This window comes from Dermochelys coriacea, chromosome 6 (genome assembly GCF_009764565.3).
Source record: "Dermochelys coriacea isolate rDerCor1 chromosome 6, rDerCor1.pri.v4, whole genome shotgun sequence".
In the NCBI taxonomy this organism is placed as follows: domain Eukaryota; kingdom Metazoa; phylum Chordata; order Testudines; family Dermochelyidae; genus Dermochelys; species Dermochelys coriacea.
The window spans coordinates 29,086,490-29,100,370 of NC_050073.1; the positions used below are offsets into that span (position 1 = coordinate 29,086,490).

Here is a 13,881-nt window from a genome sequence, read left to right on the forward strand (position 1 = left end):
CAATCATCAACTCTAATTCAGAAACATAAGTTGATGTTGTAAAATGTAGCTGTGGGATGAGATGATGAGTTTTCTGAAATTAGGCCCTTGTTTCTTTCTCCTGATCCCAGGGACACAATATCACCCACCCACACAGGTAAACAAGACTTGTTTCCAGATTATTTTACCATCATCTGAATCACTATCTGAATCCTGATTTATCAGTTCACTTTTTCTCTCTAGAGCCTGCTCCAGAGCAGCTTGCAATTTCCTAGGTAATAGTGTATCTTCATCATCCATCTAAAGGAGAGAAAAAAAATTCTTTAGACTGTTTTCTTCCCTATATGCTCATTTGCAGTCAATGTTTTTTCAGGGCCTAGAATTCAGAAATAAAATATTCTGTGTTTGTTACTTTAATGCAGGGGAGGGCAAACTACGGCCTGCGGGCTGGATCCGGCCCATCAGGTCTTTGGATCCAGCCCGTGGGATTGCCACCCCTATGGCACTGCAGGCCCCGTGCCGCTCCCAGAAGCGGCTGGCACCATGCCCTGCAGCCCCTGGGGGGGAGGGTAGAGGGCTCCACGTGTGGTCCTATCCTGCAGGCATCGCCTCCTGCAGCTCCCCTGGGAACGGGGAATCGCAGCCAATGGGAGCTTCGGGGGAAGTACAGGCAGGCGAAGACAGCATGCAAAGCCCTCTGCTCCCCCCTCCACCGGGGCCACAGGGACATGGTGCTGGCTGCTTCGGGGCCAGGGAAGGCAGGGAGCCTGCCTGAGCCCCGCTGCGCGCTGTTGCCACCCCGGAGCTGCTCCAGGTAAGCGGCACTGGGCCAGAGCCCATATCCTGAACCCCTCCTGCACTCCACACCTCTACCCGTGCCTTGAGCCCCCGCCACACCCTCCACCCTTCCTGCACCCCAACCCTTGCCCTGAGCCCCCTCCTGTACCCCAACCCCTGCCCTGAGCCCTCTCCTGCATCCCAACACCCTGCTGCACCCATGCCACATCCCACCTGCACCCCAACCGCCTGGCACACCCCTCCTATACCCCACCCCTGCCCTGAGCCCCCAACCCCCTGCCCTGAGCCCCCTCCCGGACTCCGCACCCCTCCTCTGCCCCAACCCCTTTCCCTGAGCCTCTTCCTTCACACTGCACCCCCTCCCGCATTCCAACCCCCTGCCCCTTCCCTAGATTCATGGCCCTGCATGCAATTTCCCCACCCAGATTTGGCCGTCAAGCCAAAAAGTTTGCCCACCTCTGCTTTAATGGCTACATGAATACAATAATGAAACCTTATGTTCTTCTGTTAATCATTTCTGAATTTAACTTTATAGTGTTTTTCATGAGACTGAAGTAGAGAAATATAACATGCTACTGGAGTGCAATGTAAATACATATAGGTCATGAACCTGCTTGTTATACAACAAACATATTATGAAGGCACCAGACAGGCATGATGGGTTCCAAATAGTTGTTTCTTGAATATACACAAGATGAAGGTCTAGCCACACATACACCCAGATGCTCAGGCTCGGTTCTGGAAGCTTCTTCAATTCTTGATAGTTCCTCTTTTGCTTATTTTCCTGCAAATACTTTTGCTCATTCTCCACACCATGTTTAACATTTGCTCCAGAAACAATGATCTTATACAAGACTTCTAGAGTTGCAAGGAATCTTTAGAGTAATCTTGTCTGTTTGCCCAACCTCTACTTTAAAGGGTATATCCAATTGACTCCGCGCGTTCTCTTTTATCTGTAAATTTTCTAGTGCCACCTTACTTTCAGGAAATAGCGATTCTTTATCTTTCTTTTTCCAAGGTTCCTTCTTACTCCACAACTCAGTAAATCATCCTCAATTTTCTCCTCTCCACCTGTAGACTTCTTCCTCAGCTTTTTTCCCCCCTGAACTTATCACCTCCACTTGTGCTTGTTGTCTTGCTAAAATGATGTTGAAAAGATTAAGTTGTCTCTCTAGGCCCTGGATTTGTCTCTGTATTACAGTAGATTCTGCTTAACAGCAGTTCTGATATTAACAACTTCCCGTTAATAGCAATGTTTTGCTGGGAACCAATCCCCACCCATTGACTTTAATGTTAAAGAGATTCAGATATTGGCAATGGCATGATGCTTATTAAGAACTTTTTCAGGAAGAAAGGCCCTGGTAACAAGCAGGATAGCGGGAACAAAGGACGCGCTGGCACATGCCTTCCCTGGCTGCAGCTATGCAAAGCTGCTTGCGCCTGGGGCCCCCACCACCCACACAGAATGGTGTGGTAATGAACTGGGGTTCCTGCATCCCTGTCCAACAGGGGATCCCCTGCTGGAGTCCAGCATTGTGGGCTGGGAGGGGAGGCTGCGGGAAAAGCAGCAGTGGGGAGGATTCCAGGGCTTTCCACAGAGAGCAGGAGCACTAGGGGCCCGTGGAGATGCATGGCATCTCTCCCTGGACTCTTGGGGTTGTGCCTGCCTTGACACCGGGGACCTGCAACCAGGGAAGGACATGCTAGGATATGCTGAAACAGGCCCTCAGCACTGGTGCAGGGCAAAGCCTGGAGAGCACAGACAGAGGTACCATGTAGCCCCAGAGGCCTCCGATGCCCCTTCTCCCAGTGGAAACCCCTGACACCTGGGCTGCAGCCCCTCTTCTCTGAAGACAGGTTTGCAAGGCTGCAGTCAGGGAAGGTATGTCCCATCACTTCCTTCCCTGACTGCAGCCTTGCAAACCTGCCTTCCACTTTTTGGCAACTGCTGGATAATGTCAGCTTTCTGCCGAGAGGCTGCTAATAAGCTGGATCCACTTGAAAGCAACAGTAAAGCAACTCTGAAGGTAAGTTCTCTTGGCATCTTCTAGGCATACTATTTATTTCCAGAGGAAACAGAAAAGATTCAGACTTTTCTAATCTCTAGTTCATTGCACAGTTCCAGTTGGAACTTTTCCATTATGTTTCTTTAAACCACCTGATTAAAGGGCTGCAAAGTTGCCTATTTTTAGGCTTGGAAGAATTAGATTTTTAAATATAAATAAACATCCATTTGGCCATACACACACAAGCCAATGAAAAAATATTTCCATCGGTAATAATAGAAATGTACAGCTATGCAAAGTAAGAAAAATGCTGCTTGAGAACTCACTTGACTTTGATTTAAGGCTATTAACTTTGTATGTTTTGACATATGTGTGAGTCCGCATCCCATACTCTTCACAGTGATATTATGATAAGATTGTGACATAATCATAAAGTATTTTATGCAAGATACTTCATGTAAGATATCATTGGAAAGATTATGATTTGCTGAATATGATTATCCTATTTGTATGCATATATCATTTTTGTATCTGTACTTCCAAAGGTAATTACACCTGGGAAATGCCCACTAGACAAGATGCTTTCATTCTAGACAGTGGGTGGGGAAGAGCTGTTAGAAAGAATAATAGGCCTTAAGAGAAGCTTATTTCCCACCTAGCGAGCGGTCCTGAGGACCCTACAGACAGCCTCCAAGTAATGGCTGCTATGACTCTACAAGGACATGTGATGTGACCACATGTCTGTAGACTCCATCTTGGGATGTCAGTGTTTTTCCAGAGAACAGTCTGGGAACTAAGCTTTGAAACAAAGAGTTCCCACTTTATGCAAAAGTTATATAAGGCTGGGAGTGACATCACCTGGGGTTCTTCACTGACTCCCCACCCAGGAAGACTCCTGGAAACAGCCGAGGAACAAGGCTGGACTGGGGGACCCAGTGCTAAAGGGATTTTAGTGCTGGACCCAGGCTAAAGGGATTTTTCACCTGTGAATAGAACACCTGGGGATTCCAAGCCATAAGCAAGTGCAACTTGCCCCTTAAGAATCTGCAGCCTGCATGTATCATCACTGAGAGTGAGAATCTGCTACTCATATCCAATCTATTTAGTATATTAAGCTTAGTCTGCGTTTTTTGTTTAGTTGCAAGATAATCTGCTTTGATCTCTTTGCTATCCCTAATAATCACTTAAAATCTATCTTTTGTAGTTAATAAAATAGTTTTTGCTTTCTCTAAACCAGTGTGTGGAAATCATAACTCAGGGGCAGAAATCTGTGGCATATTCCTCTCCACATTGAGGGAGGAGGCGAATTTTATGAGCTTACGCTGTACAGTTCCCTGTGCAGTGCAAGACAGTATAATTTTGGGTTTATACTCCGGGGGGGGGGTACCTGAGGAGCTGGGAGGTGCCCAAGCTGAAGCCTTCCCATGTAGGGGCTGGTCAAAGAGCCTGCCTGCATGTAACTGGAGCTGGATGTGTCCCTACCTCTATGTATGCTGGTGAAAGTGCAGGCTGAAGTTTGGAGGGCCTTGCAGCTTGTCACAGCAGTACAGTGTAAGAGAGAGCCCAGGCTGGTGGGTCAGGGGGCCTCTGTGGTACTCCAGTTCCAGGTGGTACCCCATCACAATATGATGTTGATAATTTGTGTTATAATGGTTATAAAGCTTCAACTTTTTGCATCTCAATGTCTATTGTCATTGAATAATTATCTGACACCCACCCCTGCATAGTTTCCAACAACTGTGAAAATTTAAATTGATAAAAATGAAGAATACTTAAAAATAAACATCAAAATTATAAAATAATAAAAATTGCTTTCTGCCAAGCCTACCTATTTTAGTTAATTTAAAGCCATACTGTACCTGTCTGATGAATCGATCGGATCCCAAGTTAACCATCAAAGCCTAAAAAAAAGAAAGCTATGGTAAAGATTTATCTTGGTGATTGAAGACATTCTACTAGTGTCTGCTTTTACAGATAGAGGGAGAATCTAAATGGTGCTTAGCCTGAACAGAAATTAGAATGAGAATCAAACTTCTGTTGTAAGTCTGCAGCATCAAACCATTTGCAGAATTCTATACAAAACAGGAAGACAGACTCCTGCCCTGTAAAGGTCAGAGGCTAAATAGGACAGAACACTTCAGACATTTCATATCTCAGATGATGGGCAGATTTCAGAAAGGTTTGCTTTAAAATATCTGAAGAAGTGAGGTTTTTACCTACGAAAACTTATGCTCAAACAAATCTGTTAGTCTTTAAGGTGCCACCGGACTCCTTGTTGCTTTTGTGGATACAGACTAACACGGCTACCCCCTGATTGTTGTTTTGATGGATTATCCATAAAGGTGTCATTTTTGAAGAAGAACTGTATTTCAAAAGGGGTTTTGGTGAAAACAGGTGTTGTTTGGTGCAGTAGGACTAGTTCCAAGCATTAAGGGGATGGCATGGATGAAGTGTAAATAATAATTAATAATGAATGTGCAAGGATGAGAGAACGCTAAAATGGTATGTAGGAGGGCAGTGTGGGAAGGGTAGGAGGAAAACAGAGCAGAGATTTAGGACGGGGCAGCTGTGTGGAGAGCCTTTGAAGTGACCACAAGTAAAGGAAATTTGCTGTGGAAGGGGAGAGGAAAACCGTGAAGGAATCAGAGGAGAGTGAAGCGATGATCAGAGTTGTGTGAGAGGGAAGGATTGTGGCAGCAGTATTTTGGACAGACTATATAAACATAAAGCTAATTTCATTTGCAATATAGCACCAATGAGACCTTGAAAGGACCTTCTTTGCCGTAGGTGTTCTATTCTCTATTCAGTGTATGGCTATGAGTGTAAATCCCATTAGAATTAGTGAGAGTGACAGTGGCTGGCACCAAAGTGAATGGTTTTTTACTGTGCTGATGTCACTTCACTATGTTATTTCACATACAAGAAAATGAGACCTTATCCCAATATTGACTTTGTTGTGACAAGGTGAATGTTGACTTTTCACTGTCAATCACCATACACGGGGGCATCGAGGGAAGACTAGAATCTTTAAAATCTATTTACAGTATTTTAGTTTTTTTCCCAAGAGGTAATTGTGCACGACAGTTAGAGAGAGAAGAAACAAAGGGGCAAGTTAAGGGCTAGAAAAGTAAAAACCTATATCAAAGCCCAGATACTCAGCTGGTGTAAATCAGTTTTACTCCATACAAACCATTTTTGAATTCATTTAATAACCAAGTCCTGGGCTGATTCCTACCTCTTCTACAGGCAGCTCTTTCAGTTTGGGCAGAGAGCTGGACAGCAATCCAACCAGGAACGGAGTAGGGCAGCAGACAATGTCAATCATGGATGAGGGGAGAACAGGAATGAAAGTGTGCTGCCAGGAGAAGGGATACAGCAGAGCCACCACAGCATGAGAACAGCTCGAGAGGGTGCTGAGGAGAGAGAAATATCGGCATTACTACAGCTTGTTCTTAGCCCGGAATGACTGCTTACCTGCTGCTGAAATAGTAGCACAGTGAGAATACGGGTACTCCCTTCTCGCAGGATGGCTTTACAAGCATCCGAATGCCAATGCACCTCAGTTCTAATCTGCATCCTGCCTGCTATTCCAATCCCAGCACCCTTCTGTACTAAACTGTGTGGTAGCTTTGTAAATTCCCACTGTGCCCATGTTTTTCACATCACTCATAGCTGAGGCTGGAAGGTCAGCCTTTACTTGGAAAGGGCACCAGACTGGGAATCATGAGATGTGGGCTCTATTCTTGGCTCTGCCATTGACTTGCTTTGTGACCTTGGCTAAGTCTCTTTGCCTTTTTGTGCCTCAGTCTCCCCATCTCTTAAAGGGGGATAGCAATATTGGCCCTCCTATGTAAAGTGCTTTGAGGAGTATGTATGAAAAGTCCTATAAGAGTTAAGTATTTGTCTCCTTCACTGGAAATTCCTTGCTTACATTGTCCTTTTACTTACTGAACACATCTGGGTTTCACTTTATAGTCAAATGCTTCCTGAACACTAGCAATAAAAGATCATCATCAAGTTAATTTTTATGACAGGGAAAGAAAGAAGGACTCTCATTTTCAGAGCTGACACTATGGCCTGATTTGTGAAGCTTTTTACCCAGCTCAGTCTGACTGAGCTAATTTTCTCACAGTGCAAACTTCTACTATAAGAACTAGAAATAACTAATAACTTTTGTGCTATTACCACTTGATAATTCTGGGTAAAGAGTCCGAACTGACTTCACTGCAAGTCCTCTGTTAGACTTTAGGTGGCATCAGACTTCCATTCAGATAATTCTTGCAAGCATTAAGCAGAAAAACAGATGACTCTGCACACATGGGAAAATGCATCACCTGGGGACATGGATCAGTGTTCACGTCATGCTCCCTGTCGGTACCTGGCCCAAGCCAGGAAAGCAAATGATCCAACCAGCGAACCATATTTGGTGATGAATCCTGGTCACATGCCACCTGAGGCACATGGCGCATACGCTAAGAAGAACGTGTCACCTGTTTGCTTAGCTATAGGAATTACACTTTGGAATTTGCCTGAACATGAACAAAACTAAAATACAAAGGGCAGTGTTCATCTTTTACTGGAAATAATCAGGTTTTTTTTCCTTGTTATTTACTCTAGATATATCAATTATGGTATGTTTTTATGACCTTGCCTACACTAGACTGCTACAAGTTTCTTATCAAATGCTGCTTTTTCTAATATTGTTCCACAGCATGTGATGGAGCTGCCCTTGACTCTTATCTTGCACTCTGCAGCATATGCCATAGCAAGCACAATGATGCGTTTCAGGAGAAGGAACTATGGAGCATGATGCAGGCTCCCAAGCACAATTCTCAATCTCCCTTTAATGCTTTTGTGGTATTTTCAACCGTTACAGATGGGGTTGTCATGGAGGAATGACTACCAAAAAAAAAAGAGCCACGTTAAGCTACAAGCAGGAAAACAAACATTTCTCCAGCACTAGGTTCATCAATCTTTTCTTTCTATAGAATGCCCTTTTGTAACTTTTCCTCTCGCATGCAGTGCTGTGACGTAAATCAGCACCAACAACTTCTCTCGTGTGCTATTCCCACGCTTTAGGAGGCTTTTGGCTTTGGAACGTTGTGCTAGTTTTTTCTTTCAGAACTTTCACCTGAAGCTAGTTAATACCATGCAGTGGGAGGTTGTTACGTGGACAAGACCGTGACATGACCAACTGTGATTTCTTTAAGCTGTAGTATGCTAATGTGGTACAGCTTGCAGCACTGTTATTGCAAATGTCAGTGTTTCTATTTTAAGCCAGTTCATGCAAATGTTTTCAGAAGTGCTCAGCACCCATCATTTGAAAATTAGGCCCCTTTAAAATGTCTCAGGTAAAGTACCGCAAAACACTTGACATTAAATTTAGGCCTCCAGAATCCTGTCCCCATGCAGAGATAAAACCCCACTTTCACTGTGGTTCGTGTGTGTGTGTGTATGTGTATATATATATATATATATATATATATATATATTATATACACACGTGCTGAATTGAGCCCTTGTTGCTACATTTTTTGTCCTGGTCATATAATAGGCTTAAATGATCTCATTTATGAAGGGGGCCTACATGACATTTTTGACCGCAAATTAAGTGACTACACATCTGAGGTCAAATTCAGAGGTGATGGATGTATGGGTGACACCCATCTCCTTTAGGGTGTTTTAATTTACACTTTCTTATGTCTTCCTGTTAGTTGATTCTCCTGCTCTTCCTCTTCAATAGAGGAACATGTCCATCATATATGCATAAAAATCCCTATTTTCAATTCAATTTCTCCAATCATCATCCCCATTCAATCTATACATATTTTCTACTATGACTAGTGGAAGGTACCATCAAAAATGTCTTAAATACATTTTCTTTTACTGTGCTATAAGTGGAGACCAATGGTCACTTTTCTAAATCAAAGCCAATTTCTCTGGGGTAATTTGTCTGCCCAAATCATTTTCCCATTGTGTTATATACAGACTTTTTTTTTGGCCAGGAAAGTTGTCAGCAAAAACTGATATTAACTAGGATAGAAAGCTTGCACTGAAAGGATTATGGTTTCTTTATCTCCCGTGCACTGTTTAGTTGTGAATAATGTGTGTTTCTGGGAATACAGTACTTGCACTAAAATAATGCACTAGTTTTTAGCTATTGAGAAATAATCCACATATTTAATGGACTGGAGTCAATGAAAACAAGAGTATCTGTACCCAGACAGGATATTAGAATATCTGCTATCAGCAGTGCAGGTACACTAAAATATCTAATCTCAAAATATAGGCCAAGAAAAATGACACCATGTAGATTATTTGTCAATTGCTAAAAGCCAGTACTTTATCTCAGGGCAAGTACTGTATTCCCAGAAACACACATTACTCACCACTAAACAGTGCTTGAGAGATAGACACATCATATGCTGTTGGAGCCTTGAACCCAACCTGAGTTCAATGGGACTTGACTACAAGTGTTGGGTTTGGGTCGTGTCTCAAAACAACCCAACATTCTGAGGCTCAGGTTGGGTCACTGATCACCTCTTTCTGCCCAGGAGATTGGCATGGCAGCAGCTGCCTACCTCAGTCCTGCCAGCAGCCACCGCTCGCAGCAGTGTGCATGTTGGCAGAGCCTCTCACTCCACAGCACACACAGCGCAACAAGGAAGTGTCAGCCAGCAGGACCAAGGCAAGCAGCCACTGCCACGCTAACATCCACAGGAGACGTCCACAGATGGATCACAGGTATGGGGTGTGGGAAGCCCCCACCAGGCTGAGCCCCCAGGGTGAGCTGGCAGCACTGACACAGGTTCAGGGGGAATTGCCCAGGAAGGTGAAATCAGCTGCCCTTCAGGTGTGAGATGCTGAACTAGGGTAGGGAGTGAAAGGCAAACGAGGGTGGGAGATCAGGCTGTAGGACTAGGAGGTAATTAGCCCCTCTGTCTCCATGGAGGAAACAAAATAAAGAAAATGGAGTCTGGGCTGATGGCTAGTCCCTTGCAACCCAACCCGAAGCTGACAGGTCCCAACTACAAACTACAAACCCCATGGGTTTGGGTATGAAAATGCTCCAACACACTCAGGCTTGGGTCAAATTCGGATTGGCTCTGGTCTAGTTGGGATCAGGTCAGGTTTTACATTTAGGCCCAAGCAGATCGACTTTTGGAAATGCTGAGGTTAGTTTTAGATGCTTGTATTTAAAGACAGTAACCCTTTCAGTGACGCAAGTCTTCTGCCTCCAGGAAACGCTGAAGTCTTTTTGTATATGCCTCCCACTCTAGCTGGAAATATTCCATCAGTGTAGGGAACAACCCCCTCTTTCTCTTCGTAAAAGCCCATTTGTGACGTTATTGACATGAACTGTGACCATATAGATCATTGTTGCAACCAGGGTCTTATGATTGCACCAGGTCTTGTACACAGCCCAGGTCAAGTCGGGTGTCTATGGAAAGGTTGTAGTTTGCTGGTTACGATTATGCTGTCTGTATGTCTGTATCATTTTTGTATTTGAAGTTATGAATATTGGCTATGTACTTGTATCTCAATGTGTTTGATTCTAAGTAGCCTCAGGGAAGCTTTTTGGTCAGCTTCTTGAGAAAGGACTATTCTCAGTAAGTGCCCAATCAAGAAACACTTAACCGATGATGGACTTGGAGACGCCAATCCACATCTGAGCTTTCCTGGGAAGGTTCAAACAATGTAAACAACAATTGCGTCGACCTGCAAAAAGCTGAATCATTCATGGACATGTGACCTGCCCAGGTGGCTACAAACTCCATCTTGTTGTTGTGACTTTGCATAGGAGAACAAAGGGGTTTCTGCCCACCACAGAAAGAATATAAAAGGCCCTGGAAAAAGCTCCATTTTGTCTTCAGCTGGCTTAAGAGATGGCCTCTCCACCCCCCAAGAGATGCCTGAAAGAAACTGGAACAAACGACAGTAACTATGGGGGTGTGCGTGATTACTGGACCCAGACTAGGAAGGGGTCCAGTCTGTGAAAGAAGCTTATTGGAGCATCTCAAAGGGTGATATTTATCTGTATGCAGTTTCTTAATGTATTAGGCTTAGATTTGCGTGTTTTGTTTCATTTTGCTTCGTAACTTACTTTGTTCTGCCTGTTATTACTTGGAACCACTTAAATCCTACTTTTTATACTTAATAAAATTACTTTTGTTGATTTTTGAACCCAGAGTAAGTAATTAGTACCTGACGGAGCAAAGAAGCTATGCATGTCTCTCTATCAGTGTTATAGAGGGCGGAGAATGTATGGGTTTACCCTGTATAGGCTTTATACAGAGTAAAACGAGTTAATTTGGGGTTTGGATCCCATTGGGAGCTGGGTGTCAGGGTGCTAGAGACGGGAGCACTTCTTAAGCTGTTTTCAGTTAAGTCTGCAGCTTTGGGGTGCGTGGTTCAGACCCTGTGTCTGTGGTGGAGCAGACTGGTGTCTGACTCGACAAGGCAGGGTTCTGGAGGCCCAAACTTGCAGAGAAAACGGGCTCAGAGGTAGTCTCAGCACATCAGGTGACAGTCCCAAGAGGGCCTCTGTGACCCAACCCGTTACACTACTATTAAGGAAGTGGAGTTGTAAAACCTTTTGCAATTGTTTGGGGCATCTAACCATGACCTCTCTCGTCCCTGTCTACCATTGCCACATGAAGCCCATAATTTCTCAAAAGTCCCTCCCTAAGGATGTTCTCCCAGAACTAAGACTGCCCTTCTAGTCAGGAAAATCATTTGCAGATTCCTCTGAACTCTGTAACCTGCTGTTTTTAGAGCGTTTTCTTAAAATGTTTTGGCATTTGAAGTGAAAGTGGAGGAAGGTGAGGTTATCCCCTCTTCCCTCACCCCACACCTCTCCTAGTGGGTAGTGATTCTCATAACACAGGGAGAGATTGTTCAGTGAGAGGAATTATTTACATGGGGAGCCAAAATCCTACCAGTATTACATTATCCCAATGGGTTGATGCCAGGTGCATGCTATGCAGATGCTACAGACCATGTACTTAACTGGCACCAATGATCAAAATCTGATTTTCTCTATTTCCTTAGATGGAGAAATGTAGCCAAAATGTAAATTCACAGATATGCATTTCCATTGCCTGTGTTTACTTTTCCACAGCTTTTTCATGTTTCTCATTTTTCCCTGCTGATTTAATTATGACATTGTCTCAACATTTACTGAACTCTTTCATCTGTTTTTTTTAAAACACACACACACACACACACACCAACCCACAACTGCTCCATGACTGAGTTACCTTCCCTCCCCACATCCTCCCTCTTCCTCTTTGGAGAGCTTGCTCTGGATTTCTGTTGGAGTTCTGAAGTTCTATCCCTTCCAATACTTGAGTTAGATAGATATTCCACACCCATATGTCTAACCTCAGCACACAATAGCACTTTTCTTTAATGGCTCCTGCTGTTGTGCCATTAGGAATGAGAGGGAAGGAAACACAGCATGGGGAAAGGGGAATCATTGATACCTTCTGTAGCAAAATTGCTGGTGTACACTATAGCTTTGCTCTTTTGTAAATAGCTCAATGCCATCCTCACTCTTGGACTAGTTCCAAGCCATGGGAGGGAAAAAAGAGAATGGTCCCCTCACTTGCATAAAAGTCATTTAGGCCCACGTTTTCAGAAATAACCACTATGTAGGTGTTTCAATTTGTTGCCTGATTTTAGAGGTGCTGAACATCCTCATCTGCTTCAATTGGAGCTGTGGGCACTTAACACGTCACAAACACAGGCACAGGTGTCTCAAGTTAGGCAGCCAACATTCTGAAGCACCATCAAGGGGTGGTCACTTGTGAGTCCCTTCAGGCCTTAAATACAGACCGCACCACTTCAAGTGTCCTTCACCACCATCACGTTCTATTTTGTTGTTCCAGAAGGTCTCTGCCTGCAATGCTATTTACAAGCCCCAGCCAGCTCCCCCATTTGCTTCAAGGCAAGGTGGTGGAGCCCTGTGTACCTGTGTCTTCCTTCTGGCTCTCAGGTCCCCCTTCCAGATCTTCCTCACTCTCAATTTATATGCGCCTAGCTGCTGGGGCTGCTTCCCCCTCTAATTAGCCCTGCAGGTGTAGCTCTACTCAGTTGACTGACCTTCCAGTTAGGGGATGTGGTGGGGATTTGAGTGACAGGATGCTGAGTCAGCTCCTGACTTAGCATGCTCTGTCATAGGCACACGGAATCAGTGGCCATATTCAAAAACTTTGGCCATAATTTCCTCTCAACCCCTTCACCTGGGTGACTGGAACCCAAGCCAACCCTTCACACCATATCCAGCAACTTATTGAGAGAGAGTTTTTAAAAAAACTTTCCCCCAACTTTTGTAAATAGCTGACTTTTCCCAACCTGCAACTGACTTAACTGAGAGAAGAGGACTTGCTTCGGGAGGCGAGTGTCAGGCATACATACACAGTGGCCAGTCTTCCAAAAGATGTGCTGGCACAGCGGATCCTGTATTCAATTTGTGTGTCAATGATGGCTGTTTGGGAAAGGTGGCTGCCAAGGTACAGAAAATGGTCCACATTTTCCAGGCTTTCTCCGCTGATGGTGATTTGTGGAGTACGAAGAGTAGTTTGTGCAGGTGAGGGCTGGTAGGGTACCTTGGTTTTCCCGATCTTGAGAGAGAGACCAAAGTTGTGATAGGCATCTGCAGAAAGATTTAGGGTGCTTTGCAGATTTGTCTCGGTGTGTGCAAGAATGACACAGTCTGCACACTGAAAGTCAATGATGCCAATTCTTGTGATCTTAGATTTTGTTTGGAGACGTCAAAAGATTGAGGAGTTGGCCATCCATATGATACTCTATCCCGATTCTGTCAGGAAGGCAGTCGTGAATGAGAATCAGGATCTCAGCAAGGTAAATGGAGAAGAGTGTTGGAGCAATGACACAGGCCTTCTTGACACCAGTGCGAATGGTGAATGGTTTGGTCTCTGAGCCATTGCACAAAATGGTGGCAGTCATCTCATCATGGAGTTCAGTAACTCCTCGCTTAACGTTGTAGTTATGTTCCTGAAAAATGCTACTTTAAGCAAAATTATGTTAAGCAAATCCAATTTTCCCATAAGAATTAATGCAAATGAGGGGGGTT

General features: G+C 44.3%; 1 protein-coding gene across 19 annotated transcripts in view; it reads right to left on the reverse strand.

Moving 5' to 3' along the window:
• Window positions 1-13,881, reverse strand: part of DENND2B (DENN domain containing 2B) — a 304,550-nt gene that overhangs the window by 8,051 nt on the left and 282,618 nt on the right. For all 19 annotated transcript variants that reach the window (XM_043515662.1, XM_043515653.1, XM_043515659.1 and 16 more), the window contains 3 exons: window positions 6,019-6,196; window positions 4,643-4,684; window positions 168-279 (listed from right to left, as the gene is read on the reverse strand). In XM_043515662.1, the coding sequence (XP_043371597.1) occupies window positions 168-279; window positions 4,643-4,684; window positions 6,019-6,196 (332 nt within the window). The remainder of the gene's footprint in view (window positions 1-167; window positions 280-4,642; window positions 4,685-6,018; window positions 6,197-13,881) is intronic.